At 55.5% G+C, this 17277-nt stretch overlaps 8 protein-coding genes across 8 annotated transcripts; 6 read left to right on the top strand and 2 right to left on the bottom strand.

Annotated features, from left to right (window-relative positions):
• Nucleotides 1–129: 129 nt before the first annotated feature.
• Nucleotides 130–1583, top strand: L969DRAFT_92005 (uncharacterized protein; the record flags this gene model as incomplete). The annotated part of the gene is made up of 8 exons (XM_014715681.1): nucleotides 130–149; nucleotides 261–341; nucleotides 397–470; nucleotides 523–734; nucleotides 790–890; nucleotides 941–1010; nucleotides 1058–1147; nucleotides 1200–1583. 8 exons carry the CDS (start codon nucleotides 130–132, stop codon nucleotides 1581–1583), a joined length of 1032 nt encoding a protein of 343 aa, XP_014571167.1.
• On the bottom strand, nucleotides 1200–2192 carry L969DRAFT_84434 (uncharacterized protein). Its single transcript, XM_014715680.1, has 3 exons — nucleotides 2010–2192; nucleotides 1853–1960; nucleotides 1200–1802 (listed from the first exon to the last, which is right to left on the bottom strand). The coding sequence occupies exons 1-3, from the start codon at nucleotides 2151–2153 to the stop codon at nucleotides 1596–1598; spliced, it is 459 nt and encodes a 152-aa protein (XP_014571166.1). The 5' UTR covers nucleotides 2154–2192; the 3' UTR covers nucleotides 1200–1595.
• Nucleotides 2193–2316: 124 nt separating this feature from the next.
• L969DRAFT_43947 (uncharacterized protein) lies at nucleotides 2317–4033 on the top strand (the record flags this gene model as incomplete). The annotated part of the gene is made up of 5 exons (XM_014715679.1): nucleotides 2317–2516; nucleotides 2572–2785; nucleotides 2837–2985; nucleotides 3034–3162; nucleotides 3208–4033. 5 exons carry the CDS (start codon nucleotides 2317–2319, stop codon nucleotides 4031–4033), a joined length of 1518 nt encoding a protein of 505 aa, XP_014571165.1.
• A 138-nt stretch (nucleotides 4034–4171) lies between these two features.
• Nucleotides 4172–7097, top strand: L969DRAFT_92002 (uncharacterized protein; the record flags this gene model as incomplete). Its single annotated transcript, XM_014715678.1, has 5 exons — nucleotides 4172–4237; nucleotides 4303–5140; nucleotides 5193–5584; nucleotides 5634–5770; nucleotides 5822–7097. The coding sequence occupies 5 exons, from the start codon at nucleotides 4172–4174 to the stop codon at nucleotides 7095–7097; spliced, it is 2709 nt and encodes a 902-aa protein (XP_014571164.1).
• Nucleotides 7098–7301: 204 nt separating this feature from the next.
• Nucleotides 7302–12473, top strand: L969DRAFT_92001 (uncharacterized protein; the record flags this gene model as incomplete). The annotated part of the gene is made up of 10 exons (XM_014715677.1): nucleotides 7302–9096; nucleotides 9148–9338; nucleotides 9544–9889; nucleotides 9939–10073; nucleotides 10133–10208; nucleotides 10256–10597; nucleotides 10643–11104; nucleotides 11158–11321; nucleotides 11367–12073; nucleotides 12132–12473. 10 exons carry the CDS (start codon nucleotides 7302–7304, stop codon nucleotides 12471–12473), a joined length of 4560 nt encoding a protein of 1519 aa, XP_014571163.1.
• Nucleotides 12474–12491: 18 nt separating this feature from the next.
• L969DRAFT_84431 (uncharacterized protein) lies at nucleotides 12492–13580 on the bottom strand. Its single transcript, XM_014715676.1, has 6 exons — nucleotides 13350–13580; nucleotides 13187–13289; nucleotides 12955–13126; nucleotides 12818–12903; nucleotides 12695–12769; nucleotides 12492–12648 (listed from the first exon to the last, which is right to left on the bottom strand). The coding sequence occupies exons 1-6, from the start codon at nucleotides 13528–13530 to the stop codon at nucleotides 12576–12578; spliced, it is 690 nt and encodes a 229-aa protein (XP_014571162.1). The 5' UTR covers nucleotides 13531–13580; the 3' UTR covers nucleotides 12492–12575.
• Nucleotides 13581–13646: 66 nt separating this feature from the next.
• L969DRAFT_44407 (uncharacterized protein) lies at nucleotides 13647–16312 on the top strand (the record flags this gene model as incomplete). The annotated part of the gene is made up of 7 exons (XM_014715675.1): nucleotides 13647–13679; nucleotides 13727–13911; nucleotides 13959–14380; nucleotides 14432–14565; nucleotides 14621–15310; nucleotides 15362–16234; nucleotides 16283–16312. 7 exons carry the CDS (start codon nucleotides 13647–13649, stop codon nucleotides 16310–16312), a joined length of 2367 nt encoding a protein of 788 aa, XP_014571161.1.
• A 123-nt stretch (nucleotides 16313–16435) lies between these two features.
• L969DRAFT_14755 (uncharacterized protein) lies at nucleotides 16436–17081 on the top strand (the record flags this gene model as incomplete). Its single annotated transcript, XM_014714922.1, has 5 exons — nucleotides 16436–16570; nucleotides 16623–16644; nucleotides 16695–16718; nucleotides 16777–16931; nucleotides 16983–17081. The coding sequence occupies 5 exons, from the start codon at nucleotides 16436–16438 to the stop codon at nucleotides 17079–17081; spliced, it is 435 nt and encodes a 144-aa protein (XP_014570408.1).
• Nucleotides 17082–17277: the final 196 nt, after the last annotated feature.

Here is a 17277-nt window from a genome sequence, read left to right as displayed (position 1 = left end):
AGATCCTGAGGCCTCAAGGTTCTGCTGCCTCCCTGACATGACTCAGAGCTTCGTTGAACGGCCAAACTTGCAGACGTCTCAGTCAAGCCATACTCAAACGAGATTTTGGCCTGATCGTCGACTTGCCCCATGACCGCTTGTGCCCTGCTGTTCGTCTTTCTTGGGCTGCGCGCAGTCTGAGCTCAGCCTAGCACTTCTCAAACAGGTGCCTGGAAGGTATCTGACGCTATACAGATCGCGCAGACCTGACGATCGCGCAGGCTTGACTATGTGCAATGGCTTCTCGCGCTTCTTGAAGCCTCTCCCCCCTCGCCGAAAGCGAATCTCCTCTTGCTCGACGTGCAAGTGCATATCAATGCTGAATGCTGCCATGATTCGTTGACACCAGCCTTACAGCGGCACGGGCGCGTCCGCAATCTACGCTCTGCTGCTTGCGCGCAGTTCGCCGAAGGCGCACATCTTCGCAACCGGTGCGTCTCTGTGCGACGAGTAGCGCAACAGAACGCTAACGCATGAGTAAAGATGTTGATGCCTTTTCTCTAAAGATCGCTCGCCGCAATATCGAGCAGAACGCTCTTCAAGACCGCATCACGCTCATCGACACGTCTCTTTCTGTTGACATTCTGCCACATCTGGATGTCGAAATTGACGCGAGCATGTGCAATCCGCCATACTACGCTTCCAGGGCAGAGATAGAAGAACTTGCGAGCATTAAAGCTGATCTGCCCACTGGCGTGCGTCCCCTGCTCAACCGACCTGATCTACTGCTCAAGTGGCATCAACGTCCAGATCTGCACTGGAGCAGACAGTGACATGATTACGACCGGTGGGGAGCTAGGTTTTGTCACTCGTATGATAGACGAGAGTGCAGCGAGGCCCAATGCAATCAGGTACGATCGCTCTGTCAAGGCAGAGGCTTCGCTCACTCGCTGCGAAATAGGTGGTGCACAACTCAGCTCGGCCGCCTGTCGAGCTTGGAACCACTCCTGAAAAGACTAGCACATCATCACGTGAGTCGGCTGCATAGTGCTGTGCGGGCTGACGAGATTGAAGGCAGATTGACAACTATGCTCTATGCGAGTCTACGCAGAGTCGCACGAAGCGCTGGCTTCTCGCATGGTCTCTACAGGGCGATCGTTTGCCGGACGTACGTATCCTCTTTGTGACTGGTCTTGGAGCTTATGGACAACGAGCGTTAGACCATAGCACGCAGTGCGAATTTGGCCAGCAAGCACCTGCTGCCGCTGCCCAATACGGTCGGTCGCGTCTGTCGAGCCGGCCTGAAACTGCCCACTGTCAGAGATGCTTTGCTTGAGCATTTGCTTGCACTATCGCTTCAGGTCGAATCCAGCGACAATGCGATACTTGTTGCTGCATCGCAGCCCAGTTGGACAAGAGCAGCCCGGCGAGCAGCTGAGCGCAACGAAGCGCAACCGAGCGACGTTGTCATCATGCGCGTCCTGCTTGAGCTCGCGCAAAGAGGTGACGACGTCGTCGTGAGCTCCACCTGGCAGTATGGACTCGATCGACAGCTCTTTCAGTCGTTTTGCTCGCATGTCTGGCGTCAAATCGATGTTAGCTGACACGGCGAGAGTCTATCCGCCTGTGAAGCGGGCGATATTATTTTCAGTCTCATAGAGCTCGACCTCGACGACTTTGGGCGGGCCATCGATCCGGTCGGCCTTCTTATTGGCCTCGTCGAGACGCGCGTTCAACACGTCGTACATCTGAACGGCTAGCCACTCCGCCGAGCTTTGCAACTTGACTGAATCGCGGACACGGAACTGCTCGACGTCCTCGTCCTGCGTCTCAGCGCTCAGCAAGCGATCGAATGCAGTATGGCCAGGCTTGCAATGTTCTTGTGATCGTAAACGAGCGTGATTTCCTCGTGTAGGATCTCCTTGAGCTCGCGCAGATTGATGACCATCCCGTCAGCTTGGATGCAGCCCCTCACCGTGACCTAGCGCTGCCTCGTCAGCGCTGTCAAGAATGGATGCGCCAAGCATTACTTTGAGCTTGTAATTGTGACCGTGTAGGCGAGAGCAGTCGCCAAAGTGACGCAGATTCTGTTCTTTGGACCATGCTGGCTCGTACAATCGATGCGCTGCACTGAATTGCACGATCCGCGACAGCTCCACGATGGGCGACGACATCGTCAGAGCCACTCGGAGTCGTCAAGCCGCCAAGCTCGAGCCGACGCGCGCCAAAAGGAACGATAGGCGACTCGAGCTTGAGCCGCCCATCCAGTGCCAGCGACGAGGCTCAGAGACTTGCACTGAGCCAGGGGAAGTGCTGTAGCACTTCGCCAATCACGAGATGCCTTTCGGGCCTACGCACTCGATCATCTTGCAACTCGCTCAATGGTCGGTCACGAGCTTCTTCAGCGAGTCCGTCACCATGGGCGAGGAGAATGTGCCAACGGACGATGGCTTGATCGTCTGTACTAACCACTGGAACATGACTGTCGACCCTGCTGTCCTGTCGGTGCTCTTCCCGCACGGTCGCCGGATGCATTAGTACGCTCTATGTCGTGCTTGGCTGGCCTGCAGCTAGCTGATCACGAGGGCGCAGCTGGGCCAAGGACTCGCTCTTCAAGAACAAGGTGGGCGCAGCGATACTGTATGATGCCGGCAACATACCCGTAGACAGAAAGAACAAGAACAATCAGCTCCTCTTTGCGGGCACTTTTGATGTTCTCAAGCTCAACGAATGCGTCTCCATCTTTCCCGAGGGAACATCCTATACAGAGCCTCAGATCAGAGCGATCAAGGATGGCGCGAGTTGGGTAAGTCTCACGAACGAAAGCTCGTCGAGCAGAGTCTCAGACAGCGCGCAGGTCGCTCTCGAATATGCCAAGAATCTGCGCGATCAAGGGTCGAAGGACTCCCATGGCACGACAATCGGAGGCATCAAGCATCCCAAGATTGCTGTTGCCGGCATCAACTATACAGACAAGTCGAAATATCGCAGTCGCGTGATCATGCAGTCCGTCGCGACTTTGCCCGTCGCAGCTTCAGACTGACGCATACGCAGATTCGGAGAGACCATAGACGTCGAACCCTACATTGACGACTTTCTCAAGGATCCGAAACCGACAGTCAAGCGTCTGACGGACAGGCTGCAGGGTTCCCTGCGTTCGCTTACCGTCAATGCGCCCGACTGGTGAGCGAGGTTAATGAGTCATGCCTCTTGCTGATCCTTATACAGGGATATCATGAACGCAGCGAAAGGTGCAAGATACCTGCTCTATCCGGCAGAAGCCGATCTGCCGCTTCGGCAGTATCAGCGCGTTTCGCAGGCCCTCATCGATTTCCTATCTGCGCCGAAAGCAGCCGCTAAGACAAGCGAGCTGAAGCAGATCCTCGTCGACTACGATGCCGCACTGAAGAAGGCGGGACTTTCGCACAACCAGCTGGCGGACTACGGCTTACCGTCATCCCTCGATCCCACCCGGCCTATCGATACGCCCACTCGAGTTGCTGCACTCACTCAGCTCGTAGGATCTACTCTCGCCAGTCTTGTCAGGCTGCCCTTCTTCATCCCGCCATTAATATTCCATCTGCCGGTTTACACAGCGGGCAAGCTTACTCTGAAGTACATCAACAGCAAGGAAGAAGAGTCTTTCGCGCAGAACAAGGTACTGATATGTATGATCATGCTGCTCGTCAGCTATCCAGTCCTATTCCTCCTCATTTGGTCAATCTGGCTACCTTCCAAAGTCGGCGCCGTACTCTCTTTTGGCCTCGTCTGGGCTTTCGCCCATTTCCACGTTGCCATGATCGATGACAACTATGCGCACTTCAAGCGACTAACGACGAGCTGGGTCGTCCTCTCGGGTGTATGGCTACCCGAAGCAAGTGGTCAGGCGGCTCAGGGTAACCCGATCAGAGCTGCTCTGCTCGCCCGGTCACGCGCCATCGTCAAGCTTCGGGAAGCTTTGGCAAACGCAGACGACTTGGTGCCATTGCTCAAGCAGACCGGCGCTCGCTCGCGCTACCTGCCTGCGACGCCCACACATGTCAAATCAGAGTGAATGCACGCTTTGTTTGGTCTAGCCCGCAGCCGTCGATGATCTGCGCGTAGCCGATCGAATTGAGAAACGCCTCCCCGGCACATGCACGCTTGTGCTCTCGAGTGACGACAACACGTACAGGGGTCACCACTGCGCAGGATGACATCCTTGGCTGCAGCGCCAAGTGCGAATGGCAACATCACGCTATACACGCAAGCTTTGTCGGCAAGTGCAGCTACGCAAATGCTTCCAGTGGATCATGAAGCTAAATCCGTAGAGATGATTGGCAGACCAAGCGCCCGACTGCTGTCGTGCCTAGCTTGTCCAGCCGGCTGAAGCGGTCTCAGCTCATCGGACAGTCGCTTGCAGACTTCTTCGAGGAGAGGGCACAGATAGAACAAGCCTATGCCAAAGGACTCACCAAGCTCGCCCGCAAGTCCATCGTTCCGGATTCCTATGAGCTCGACCTCGGAGGAGGGCTGGACAAGATCAAGGCGAGACTGGAGAAAGAGTTGGATGAACTTATTGCCAAGCATGAGCTCTTGGCAGACCGGATGGGGAGCGAGATCGTTGCGCCTCTGCGGGAACGGTCGAGATACGGTGACCAGGACCTCAAAGGACTAGAGATAGACTATACCTCCCTTGCGAAAGACCTGGAGAGCTGCGAGGGTGCAGTCAGCAAGGCGACAGGACGAGCTAGCACTGCGACTGCCAAGAATAGGCAGGAGAGAGAGGCAAAGATCCTCCATACGCGCAGCGATCTCAAAAGAGCCCAGGCCCAGTGGCTCAATCAGTCGCCGAGGCTCTTCAAGACGTTCGAGAAGTATGATCAAGCTCGTCTCGAATCGATCAAGGAATCCTTGGCAAAATATGAAACCATGCAGAATGATTACGGCCGCGACCGAATGGAGACTGCAGAACGAGGTCTCGTTCAGGTACTTGCCTATGAGGTCGAGATCGATATGGCCCGTTACGCTCGCGTAGAGTCAAAGCATCTGCAGACTGTGCCCGACCTCGTCGAGACGCCTTCTGTCAATGTCGCAGAAGCGCCGTCACAGATCGCAGAGCCAAACGATACACCAAGCGCGTCAAACGTCGCCTCCAGTCTTCGCGCAGACTCTGCATCCAGTGAGTACCATCTTTGCTGGCTTGCTACATCTGACTCTCTCTCGCTTCTCAGATGCTGACACGCAATCACTGAGGTCGAATCGCGGCGCAAGCGGCTTGCTTGGCTCTCTCACGTCGAGACTCAAGCCAGGGCTCACGCGCAATCGATCCCTGTCTCATGGTAGTCAATATGACAACATGCAGCGAGGATCGAGCGCCGGTCCAGACACAATCACGCCACAGCGGGCGCAAGCAGCTTCTCCTGGTCTAGCACCGCCAACAGACTCCACACCCGGCGCGTCGAGCGAGACCAAGCGCGCAAACCGCGCTAGCTTTATACCGAGCTTCGGCAAGCGCAAGTCATCCGCTTTCGCGCTCGGCTCCAGTCAGTCGTCTCGGGCAGACACTGATTATACACCTCACTCGCCTATCAGCGAAGATATATCCGCGCCTGCCTCCGCTCGCGTGAGTCACTTTTGCCCCGGTAGCATGCATTGACTGATCCTGTCCATAGTCGCCCACATCGGCCCAGGTCGATAGAGACGGCTTCAGCGTGCCCCCCTCTGGCTTCGATCGTGCACCATGGCAAGAAGAGCCCATCGGCGCTAGTCTCATGGACGACGACGATGAGCCAGCTGCCAGCCGTTCAGTGTGCGTCGTACGTCTTCATCGTAGGGCCTGTGCTGACAGTAGATGATGCAGAGAGCCTGCGAAGCCCAACTTCAGCATAGCGCCGACGCCTGCACCTGCACAAGAAGCAGAGACCGAGCGCCTGGCCGCTCTAGAGCGGATGAAATCGACTTTGGCCGGCGGTGCCGTCGGGCCTCCTCCTGCGAATCTCAATCGACGTACTACCCGACGAAGGGATCCACGTACATCTAGTCAAACAAGGGCCACCGATGATTTGAGTGGTCGAGCTAGCCCCGGTATTGCAGAAGAACCCGCATCACCATCACGCTTGCCGTCCATACCCGGTCCAGAACCAACCTTTGGTCTTCCTGCATCTACCACTATGGGCTTGGGCGGAGGCGCAGTAGCAGCTACAGGTGCGGTTGCAGCGACGTCTTTAATTTCGCCAAGCAGCAATGGCATGACTGCCCGACCCCTCAGCCCAGGCAATAACGGTCGAGCCATGTCCATGCTCTCGACAACGTCCTCTGTACAAAGCGCCAGCGTCGCTGCGCCTGTTTTACACAAATTTGGCGATGGTGACGAGCCAGGCTTACGCGCGTCGATCATCGAGACTGTCAATGTCTTACTCAAGGGTGGTCAGATACAGCGTGTTATGGTGACAGGCGAGGTCGCCCTAGCAGATGATGCCTCGCAATCGATCACGCCTGTCGAGCTGCGCATCGATACGGCGCATGCGTTCGACCAGCTCGTTCCTCACTCGAGCTATCTAAATCCAGTTGCGCCCAGCGCATATGTACTCGACACAGATACTCTACGCAGTGCCAGTAGTTCACGCTTGCCTGTCGTCGTGCTCAAGTATCAGCTCAAAGTGAACCAAAGCGAGTGGAACGACTATGTTCCGCTCGATGTCACGCCGCTCTGGAAGCTCGAGCCGCTCCAGACTTCTCTGATTCTCAGCTACAAGCCCAATGCAGACTGCAGACTCATCAGCTCGCCCTTTGAAGATACGGCCGACAAGCTCGAAGACGTCTCACTCATTGTGACCATTTCCTCGACAGCTGTATCGAGCGCGCAGTCAAAGCCTTCGGGCGTATGGGCAGCAGACAAGAAGAGGATGAAGTGGGATCTTGAGCAGCTTGATCTATCTAGCAACGCAAAGACTCAAAAGATCCTTGCGCGATTCATCGTCGACAGTCAGAGCACGCCAACTCCTGTCGCTGTCCGGTGGCGCATGAGCAATCGACTCATCAGCGGTCTTACACTCAATGCCTCTTCAGACGGTCAACACATCCCATTTGTCGAATTACAGACTGCTACCCAGAGCGGGCGATATATTGCTAATTGAAGACCAATGCATCATCCGCTTGTGCCGAGGGACCGTGCGCCTTCCGTCGTTGCCTTCGGCTCTTCTTCGCTCACCCCTCTCTCCGGCACACGACTGGATCACGGCACTATGAGCGTCAGCTTGGTCATCCACTGCTTGACTTGATTGCCGCCGCGACGCCTCAACTCAGAAGTGTACACGGTCCGCTAAAGACTTCAGGGGACGATGGCACAGATCCGAGCAGCCATGGCGCTTGACGGAGCGCAGGGAGAGAAGAAAGGCCATCATTTGCCAGCGCTCATCCGGCCAATATCATCTGTGGGGTCATCAGCGGAGTCGACGAGTCCGACAACGCCAGCCTCGATGCATAGCTTCACCCCAGCTTTTGATGATCTCATCTCGCCTGCATCTAGCGTCCTCCCGGAGACGCCGACCAAGGGCAAATGTCTGCTCAGCTCTCGCAACGCTTCGTCTCGCCATCTGGCAGCGCTGATCAGCCCTAGCAGACTAGCCAGAGCGCAGAGTCATAGGGTCAGTATCGCTAGTGCAAGCTCGAGCGCGACAGATGAGCCAAGCACGCCTCGACGAAGGCCTCATCGGCCCCAACTCAAGCGAGAGAATAGGTCCATCTCGACTGCCATCCATCAGTCTGCGTGTAAGAGGCCGCTTTCGAGCTCCTGGGCGCTGTCCAAGACTTTCGAATTTGACGATTCTCTCGAGCAGTCGCCACAACCCGCCGCACTGGGCCAGTCTCGAGCAGAGCCGCCAGCCACTGTGCGAACACGGCAAAGACGAGTGACGAAGCGTATGCACATCATCAATGAGCTTGTGGCAACCGAACGACGGTATTGCGCCTTGCTTGACGCGATACACACGCACTTCTACCAGCCTTTGCTTGACGATCTGGCCTCGTCCCGTCCCGAGTCGGACAAGCTTTTGCCTCGTAAAGCTCTACTTCAGATCTTCTCGAGCAGCTTCGACGAAATACGCGGACTGGCGCATGCATTCTTGGCTTGTCTAGACGAATCCACACTACCTACAGCACAGCGAAATGACTTTGGTCGAGCGATCATTCGGGTATTGCCCTATTTCAAGTGCTACGCTTCGTTCGTGCGAGGCTTCGATCTCGGTCTTGAGCGACTCGAGAGCGAGTATGCTACCAATGAAGCTTGGCGAGCGTTTGCAGATTCTGCAAGTGGAGCGATCGACAAGGACTTTCGATTGGACAGCATGCTCTTGGCTGTCGTCCAGCGCGTTCCTCGGTATCGGCTGCTGCTGCGTGACTTGCTCGATTGCGTGCCCACAAGCGATCCAGAATGCTGTAACCTCGTCCAAGCCGTCATCCAACTTGAGGAGGTGACTCAATACCTCGATCAGCAAGTCAGTCAGGCACAACACAGTCGCTTGGCGGTCAAATTGCATCGCGCACTCGCAGGCGTCTATTGCGTCTTGACGCCTGGTCGCTGGCTAGTCAAGCAGGGCACACTCTTCGCACTTGGACATCGTGAGCGGACGCAGTCGTCGTTCTATCTGTTCAACGACGTATTCATCTGTGCGACTCTCAGATCGACTCTTGGCGATCCACAGCCTGGCTCGACGCTTCAATTCGCACTCGATCTGGACACTCTCGTCGTGACGTGCACTGCAAGTCTGTGTTTCGAGATCTTCAGCGTGTCACTGAGCGTAGCGGTCGAAGCGGCCAGCGCATCTGAACGCGACAATTGGGTCAGTGCAATCAGGGAAGCGCAGAACGAGCTTCTATCGTCTCGACGAAGTCTGTCCAAGCCCGAACAGCGGGTCGGCTCGGCGGGGACGGTCTCAGATGAAGTCAAAGTGACCGCACGCGCCGCCAAGACAGAAAGGGCCGCGCCCGTTAGCAGTGGCATCTTGACGCATATCGTCGGTAACAAGCTACTCTCGGACGCGATGGCCCATCTTGGCCTGCGACAGAAGCCACGCCTGCATATCTTGGAGCATCACTCACCCCCAATCTGGCTTGAAGACTCGAAAGCGGATCACTGTACGCGCCCTCTTCATCTAACAACGTCGACTGGCTAACTTGACTCTACAGGCCTACGCTGCCTCGAGCCATTCGGTCTCTTCAGACGGCGACATCACTGTCGAAGCTGCGGCCTCGTCGTCTGCGGTCGTTGCTCCACGAACGTGTTCGGTATCGTGCGGCCCGGGGAGGACGTGGTAAGGCAGGAGCGCGCCTGTGATCCGTGCTACGAGCAGGCTTTCCCGAACAGTCCATCCTCGACTGTGAGCAAGTCGTCCGATCAGAGCAGCTGACGCTGTACATGCATTCATTTATGGCTCGCCTTTGGAGCATCTGCCCCCGGCCCAGCGCCCAGCAACGGTCGCGTCGCGACGATGTGCACGTTCTTTGACCTCTTAGTGCCCGCCAAAATGAAGCCGCCCGAATTGAGCGCTAGCAACGAGCTTTCAAGCCACTCTTGCAGAGGAGAGCAGAGCCATGGCGAGCAAGCACACGCCACGCCTCGACACGTCGACTGCCTCTGCCTCGACGGCTGCACAGGCTGGTCTACTGACTTATGTGCTCCCCGCGGGCGGTCTCCTGGCTTTGCTCAGCTTCAACAAGCTCAAGCATGTTCTCACTGTCAACTTGACAGGCAGCAGCACCTTCTCCGGCTGGCTCGTCTGTCTCGCCATCGTCCTTGCGCTTGCTCTTTCGACGCGCAGGAAGCTCGAGCCGCTCTTCAGATTTGCATGGAGCTGCTTTCTGCAACCGCTCGGCAAGCATGCAAACCAGCAACAACGGCTCGACAAGTTCTACCAATCCCAAGCTGATGGTACGCCGGGCCATGCTATACCGCTACGAATCGCTGAAGAGCGCGGTAGTCTATGATTCTACGCGTGGAGGCCTGTTGCGAGGCCGTCACACGATGCTCAAGCTCGCCGCTGCTTCGCTCAAAGAACAGCGCAAACAGCATCCCCGCAAGCGACTCGTCTGGGTCGATATCGGCGGTGGCACAGGTACGCTCTCTGGCCTTCACTTGACCGCAATCCCAAAGCGCTTCTCATACTTCGTACAGGCTGGAACATTGAGGAAATGGACAAGTACATGCCTATTCATGAGTTTGATGCTGTCCATCTCATCGATCTATGCGAGCAAGTCGCGCCCTTCTCGCATCGTACTTGAGCTGACATTGCCGTAGGCCTCTGCTCGAAGTCGCGCGCAAGCGTTTCGAACGACGTGGCTGGAAGAATGTCCATGTGCACTGTCAAGATGCGACGGCTTTCTCACTGCCTGACTGGCAGTCGCACGGTAACGACCCCATCGGCTCGCTCGACTATGTCAGCATGTCTTATTCGCTCAGCATGATCCCCAATTTCTATGCTGTCTTGGACCGCGTCGAACGATTCCTGCATGCCGATGGCCTCTTCTCGGTCTGTGACTTTTACGTCTCTGCGCGTGACGAGAATCGTCCTCAAGTGCAGGCTGTTGGCGACACTGGCCGCCAGGTCGGTCTCCTCAGTCGTCTCTTCTGGCTCAACTGGTACGTCTTTCGGATCCCTCGGAGGCCTCACTGAACGTGCAACAGGTTCTCCTTTGATCACGTGGATCTTAATCCGCTACGTCGTGACTATCTCGAGTATCGCTTCGGCACACTCAAGTCGCTCAACGGTCGAAACCGCTTCCCCGTGTTCATTCCGTTCTGCGCAATTCCGTACTACGTCTGGCTTGGTTGTAAAGCTAACCGCGATACCTCGCGCACTATTCAAGCGTTCGAAGTCGAAAGTGGCAACACCGTCTCGGCTGCTTCGTCGCCCGTCATCATCGCAGTCAGATCGAACGACTATGACGGAGAAGACTTTTCGCTTGGACAGTCTGCGATGGAGCTGTCGACGTCGTCTCTCAAGCGGTCTGCATCGGTAACGTCGCAGACCGTCATTGTCGATATTGGCGCGGGCGTGCCGTATTCTTCATGCCACTACCAGCTCACAAAGACTTGGCGACTGCCTTACCTCCACATGCCGATCCACAATGAATTGAAGACCTTCATGTAAGTCTCAGGATGTGGGCCACGGCATCCGCTTATGGATCCCCTCCGTACAGCTACAGCTTCACATGGGAAGATCCTGCAGTCGACATGCAGCATCTCGACATCAACAGCAACGATACCGTCATGTGCGTGACATCAGCGGGTGACAATGCGCTGCACTACGCGATTGCTGGCAAGCCTCGCCGGATCCACTGTGTTGACATGAATCCCTGTCAAGGTCCGTCGCTCGTCTGAATGCTGACTAGCACTCATGCGCCAGTAGGTCACTTGCTCGAGCTAAAGCTGGCAGCAATCTGTGCGCTGTCCTATGAGGAATTCTGGCAAATGTTTGGAGATGGCAAGTTCGAAAACTTCCGCGAAGTGCTCGATACGCGTCTTTCTCCTCTGCTGTCTTCCCACGCTTATCAATTCTGGCGGCTGCACAATGACTACTTTGACCAGTCGCTGTACATGCAAGGCTACGCGGGCCATGCTCTGCGCCTGGGCAAATACGCTTTCAAGCTTCGTGGCCTCTCTGGTTCCGTCGAACGCTTCTGTAATGCCGACACGCTAGCCGGACAGCGCGATATCTGGGAAACAAAGCTCAGACCGGCCTTACTCGGCAATTCAATCGTCAAGGCCTGTCTGAACTCCCCTGTTTTCCAATGGCGCGCCTTGGGTGTTCCTATCAATCAAGCTCAGTGCTACTTGCGCGAGACGACGACGGCCCAATTTGCGGCTGATACGCTCGATCCCGTTGCGCGCAAGACGCACGTCAAGTCTGAGAACTATCATTACTATCTCTGTCTCATGCAAAAGTACAACGAGCTCAATCCGCCGCTCTATCTTAGCAAAGAGGGCTTCAAGGAACTCAAGAGAGACTCTGCCAAAGCGCTGGATACGTTCAGGCTGCATACCGATTCGATCATCAACGTGCTGAAGCAGCTCGAACCGGCTTCGCTTTCTGTCTGCATCCTCATGGATCACATGGCAAGTCATCGCAACTAAGTAGCTACGAGACATGAGCTGATCTGCTTTTGTCTTGTAGGACTGGTATACCCCGAACCTTGAAGATATTCCAGGCTCGGCCGAAGCGGCAGAGGGAGAGAAGCGCAAAGTCTATATGGGCGCAACGATCGCTCAGAGCTTGACGTCTCGCACGCGTGAACCATGCCAGCTCCTGGCGAGCGTGAAAGCGCTCAAGCGAGTGCTGAAAGCGGACGGCAAAGTGTACTGGCGAAGCGCCGGACGGGACCCATGGTACAGACAAGTCTTTGAGCGCGAAGGCTTTGTCTGTACTCGAATGTCTGATCGCATCATCGGCGGTCAGGAACCGGTCGATCGGGTCAATATGTATGCCAGTGCTTGGCTAGCTCAGGTACGCAAATAGACGTCCCTCGGGGGCGATCACCTCATACAAAAGCATCCAATGCCAAGGGTATTGCATTATGTTTGAATTCTCGGGGTATCATGACTGTTCCTGTCGCCCTCGTCAGCTTGTCAGCAATCGCTGTGATCGTCTAGGTGCTGCATCGCGTTTCGCGTAGATCTCGCTCGTGAACGGGCTGTCTGGCGCATGAGAACTGTCAAGACGAGGCGAAACAGGCTCACTCTTCGTATGTCAGAGCGACTTTGTACTCTATGTAGACGATCGCAGATAGGACGATGCCGACTGGACTCTCGTGCCTATCGTCAAAGTATCAGCGCACGTGTTGTACACTTCGGCGAGCTCACCAGAGCGCGGTGCCGAGGAAGACCAGACTGGAGCCAGTATACATTGGGCTGGATGTCACACTGAAGGGAAAGCCGGTGACGGGCGCCTACAAGGGCATCAGTACGCGTAAAGACGTGCCGCTGCAATAAGGACTGACATCCATGAGGATGCCAAAGTAGTCGCCAAGGTACGTGCCGGTCACGCCGAGAGCGTACATGGAAGTGAGGACGAGCACGGTACCGGACAACATGAGCAAGACGGCGATGATCTTGAATTCGCCATAAGCAAGTAAGAGGCTCGTTGGCTGATCTAGGAGCGCTTTTTGATACCTGTGCAAATCATTTCGCAACGTCAGTGTTTTGAGAGCTGAAGCGAGCACTGAAGCTGACAAGCCATCTCGGAAGAGGCCCAGACCGAAGATGGTGAGCGCAAGGGCATAGCAGCCACGGTAAGGATCGCCAAAGAGCCTCGTCAAGACCTTGTTCTTGTATTCTGTCAGAACACTGCAGGTTCAGCGGCTCCATAGAAGCTCTGACCAAGCACTGTGCTGACCTTGTCGAGCAATGATGTTCCAAAAGATGGGATTAAACAAGATTGAAGCGAGCGCAATGTAGAGTGACGGCTGATGAAAGTCGACGAGGTACTTGTCTGTTCGCGCTTGACCAAAGTGGCCAAGCTTTGCCGCTGCTCGCACCACTCGCGGGGGCAGATCAGCCAAGTCGAGCTTGTCCATGACTGCGTGACAAGAGTCGAGGCAGATCTGTGTGGTGATGTCACCGGAAAGTGGAAAAGAGCGCGTCGCTGTCGTCGACTTGGCCTGACTTCCAGCGAGCTGCCATGGGCTCAAACATGCTTCCGATTCCCTACAAGCCAGCGCTCATGGTTCGTTTGCCCCTCTGTCTTCGAGCTAGTCGCTCAAGAGGACACAGATCGACCTCGCGAGCGAGCTGCTTCGAGTTCTCGAGACGACGTTTGCCGACCCGGATGCGCACCCAGACAACTGGCGGGATGATGCAGAAGCGCTTGCGAAGCTCAGAGAAGCTATCATCGTCCCTCCGGCCGAGTCTGCAACATACAGCGTGGCACGCGCTTCTTCTATCGACGAAATAGCAGCGTTCGTCTCTGCTCTCTGCATCATTGCGGGTTCTTATGAGCTAGTAGCTATTACACGCAGCTCGAACATCTGTCCATCAAGTTTCCAGACGACATGGCCATCGATTTCTCGTGGTATTCGCTCTTCACAGGTCACAACGACACGACAGCGCCCGGCGCGTTCCTGCCAGGCACGATGCCTACTAAAGGGAGACCCATTACTTCACACAACTTGGCCTATGAGAAAGCTTGCGTCCTCTTCAATCTCGCGGTAACATATGCAGATTTGGCATACGAAGCAGATCGGTCCACGCTAGACGGCATCAGACGCGCAGCGCAAAGCTTTCAACATGCTGCCGGCGTATTTGAATATCTACGCGAGCTCCGCAACGATGTGTTCAGTCCTGACTTGGATTGCAATGTGCTCGAGATGCTTTCGGCCTTGTGTCTGGCACAGGCGCAAGAATGTGCATGGCAGCAGGCTGTCATGGGTACGCGATCTCTCTACAAAAATGGCTAGGCTTGACTGATGTCGAATGCAGCACGAAAGAAAGACGGCACAATCGCAAAGATATCAATGCAGGCGTCGGAGTTCTACGCGCGTGCCTTGGCAGCTTCTGCTGCAGCCAATGCAGCCCTCTCTGCCACGCAATGGTCCAGCTTCGCCATTCCTACGGTAAGCGGCAACTGGCCAGTACCCACAGCTAGGACTGAGCAGTGATCAATCACAGGCATGGAAGCATCATCTACTGGTCAAGAGACAGCACTTTGCTGCTGCTTCACAGTATCGGCAAAGCTGCGACGATCTGGCAGCAGCGCGATATGGCTCAGAAATCGGTCGTCTGCAAATCGCTCAAACGGCAATTAAAGAAGCGCTTGCGATCGTCCAGAAAGGCAGCGCCTCGCAATACGACTTGCAAGGGCTGCAGAACATCGTGCAAGATAATCTTACCCGGGCTGTCAAAGATAACGACCTCATCTATCTCGAGCCCGTCAGAACTGTCTCGACCCTGGTCAAGATCGAGCCTGCGTCTCTTGTCAAGCCATTAGTTCCCGACTTCGTACAGCGACCCATAGAGTATCTTCAGGCCAAGCGAACACCGCCAGCTCGCGTCCTCTTCGAGACATTAATTCCGTATGGCGTGCATCTCGCGATCAGCCTCTACGACGATCGCAAGCGGAATCTTATCGAGCATGATCTGACAGCTCGCATTGACGAGCTCGACCAACACGCCAGTATGCGTCTACAAACACTCAATTTGCCCGGTGCGATCGAAGCGCTCGAGTCGCAAGTCGGATTGCCGCCTTCGCTACTGCGCAAGGCACAAGAGCTCCGATCCGAAAGAGCGACGTCAAAGCTCAGATCGATGCTGCAGGATGTCCGCCGCATCGCACAGAGCAATGCCCTCCTGATGGAAGAGGTACGAAGCTGTCCAGTCTCCCGCTTGGTTTGGCTAAGTCGATCTGAATAGGCGGAAGATATTCTGGATGGCGACAAGACGGAGGACGATGAGCTGAGGGCGCGATATGGCTCAGATCATTGGCCTCGACCTACCTCAGAAGAAGCTCAGCAAGTCCTATACGACACCGCAAAAAAGTATTTGGAGACGCTCAAGGCTGCTGCTGCTAGCGACAAGGTCGTACGAGAGAAGTATCAGGAATGGGAGGAGCCCATCAGTATTCTGGCAGGACCCGAAGATGAGCTAGAGAGTCGAGTGCCATCTGCTCGTTCCAATCTGCGCGCTTCGCCTGCTCAGACGAGCGTCATTCGCGAGATCCGCGCCAAGTTGGAGCAACTCGACGATCTAAATCAGGAACGACAAGCTATCCTGCGTGAAGCTCAACGTACTCTTCAGCTGGACGATATCAGACCTGCCATTCTGCAGCAATCGTTGTCTTCTGCAAAGGTGTCTGTCGAGCCAGCACAATTCGAGGATCTCTTTGACTCGCGACTGGCCAAGTACGCGACGTATGACAATCGCCTACAAGAGTGTGCGCGACAGCAGGGTAGCGTGCTCGAGACCGTCGTTGGCCTCAATGACCGCTTCCTCGATGCACGTCGATCAGATCCTTCTACGCAAGCACGGCAGGAAACGCTGCAATGGCTCGATGTGGCTCATGCCAAGTACAAAGAGATCGTGCACAATCTGTCGGAAGGCCTACAATTCTACAACAGTCTTGCACAGCTCATCACCGGTCTGCGCGATCAGTGTCGGCAAGCAACGAGCGCGCGCCATGATGAGGCCCGTGCGATGATGAGCGAGAACAACATGCAAGCATTGACGGAGCAGACCCGTGCTACTCATATCCATCCTCGCCACTTCAATGCTCAGCAACCAGGCATCGTGAGTAGTAGACACAAAGCCGTTGCTACGCCTCATGGTGCGACGCAGTGGGACGGAGGACCGATCCGTTTCGGATGAGGCGATGAAACATGTCACAGACAAGCTCTGTCGAGCCGTTACCGTTGAGAGGCTACATCGCCTCTCTACTGTTCTAGCCTTTGCAAGTATCTTTGACAAGCAAAGGTCAACAAGAAGCCAAATATGAGATTGATCGCAAGCGCTCTCGCCACCGTCCTTGCGGCCTCTAGCGTTCTGGGTCAAGTCAGAGAGCCATCAATTTCGACGGACAAACATATTCGTCCTGATGGCTCTGGATCGGCCGACTTTGTCGTCAAAGTGCGTCATTTCCTCTCAGCTGTCGCATGCTGCTCATTCATAGCTTGTCCAGGGCGTCCCCATCCCAGCGTTTGGTCCGTCTGACCGGGCCAGACGACATCTTTGACTGATGCTTTCAGTGCAGGCACGGAGGCCAGCGGCGGCGGCGGTATCTCGTGGCATGATGGCTACTTTGATAAGTCTCACCTTTGCAAAGGACTAGCGAGCTGCTGATCCGCCTGGGTCTGCACGTGTCGGCGTTGGTGCAGGTGGCTTTGAGCACTTTATCAAAGGTTTCTCTGGCGGCATTCAGCTCTTTGCTGCCAATTCGAGCGCTGTCATCGGTCTCGGCTTTACCCGCCAAGATGGCTCGACCTTCAATGTCCGTGCCGCTGTCTTTTCGCGAGATCTGAGCTGACATAACGTGGCGCAGTTCACGTTGAAGGCGGTCGGTCCAGAATTCTCTGACGCCTACTATCTCAACGTCAACGGTGTCGATATCCCATTGCCGGATCACATCCATCTCTGGTAGGCTCAGTCGCTGTTCGAGAACCCCTGGCTCATCATAATGAGACAGAGCGTTCAGCTGGTCTAGCGTCCATTGCACGGCGAGCACTAGCGCCGCCATGAGTTGGATGTACTCGGTGCAGAATCCATGTTCATCACGTTCTCTGGGTCCTCGTCTATCTACTGGAAGCTGAAGGCGCGTGTGTACAACAGCGAGTCCA

Source organism: Mixia osmundae (genome assembly GCF_000708205.1).
Source record: "Mixia osmundae IAM 14324 unplaced genomic scaffold scaffold_1, whole genome shotgun sequence".
NCBI lineage: Eukaryota > Fungi > Basidiomycota > Mixiomycetes > Mixiales > Mixiaceae > Mixia > Mixia osmundae.
The sequence above is the reverse complement of the archived record's forward strand: the minus strand, read 5'-3'. Positions and strand labels throughout refer to the sequence as shown.

Bases quoted from the DNA above. Each gene is read 5' to 3' on its own strand.
- L969DRAFT_84434 (XM_014715680.1), bottom strand. From the start codon at position 2,153: ATGTCGTCGCCCATCGTGGAGCTGTCGCGGATCGTGCAATTCAGTGCA. The intron at 1,961-2,009 runs GTAATGCTTGGC...AGGCAGCGCTAG, and splicing joins GTCACAATTACAAGCTCAAA to GTCACGGTGAGGGGCTGCAT. The intron at 1,803-1,852 runs GCAAGCCTGGCC...GCTGAGACGCAG, and splicing joins TTTACGATCACAAGAACATT to GACGAGGACGTCGAGCAGTT.
- L969DRAFT_84431 (XM_014715676.1), bottom strand. From the start codon at position 13,530: ATGGACAAGCTCGACTTGGCTGATCTGCCCCCGCGAGTGGTGCGAGCA. The intron at 13,290-13,349 runs GTCAGCACAGTG...GTGTTCTGACAG, and splicing joins GAACATCATTGCTCGACAAG to AATACAAGAACAAGGTCTTG. The intron at 13,127-13,186 runs GTCAGCTTCAGT...TGATTTGCACAG, and splicing joins GGCCTCTTCCGAGATGGCTT to GTATCAAAAAGCGCTCCTAG.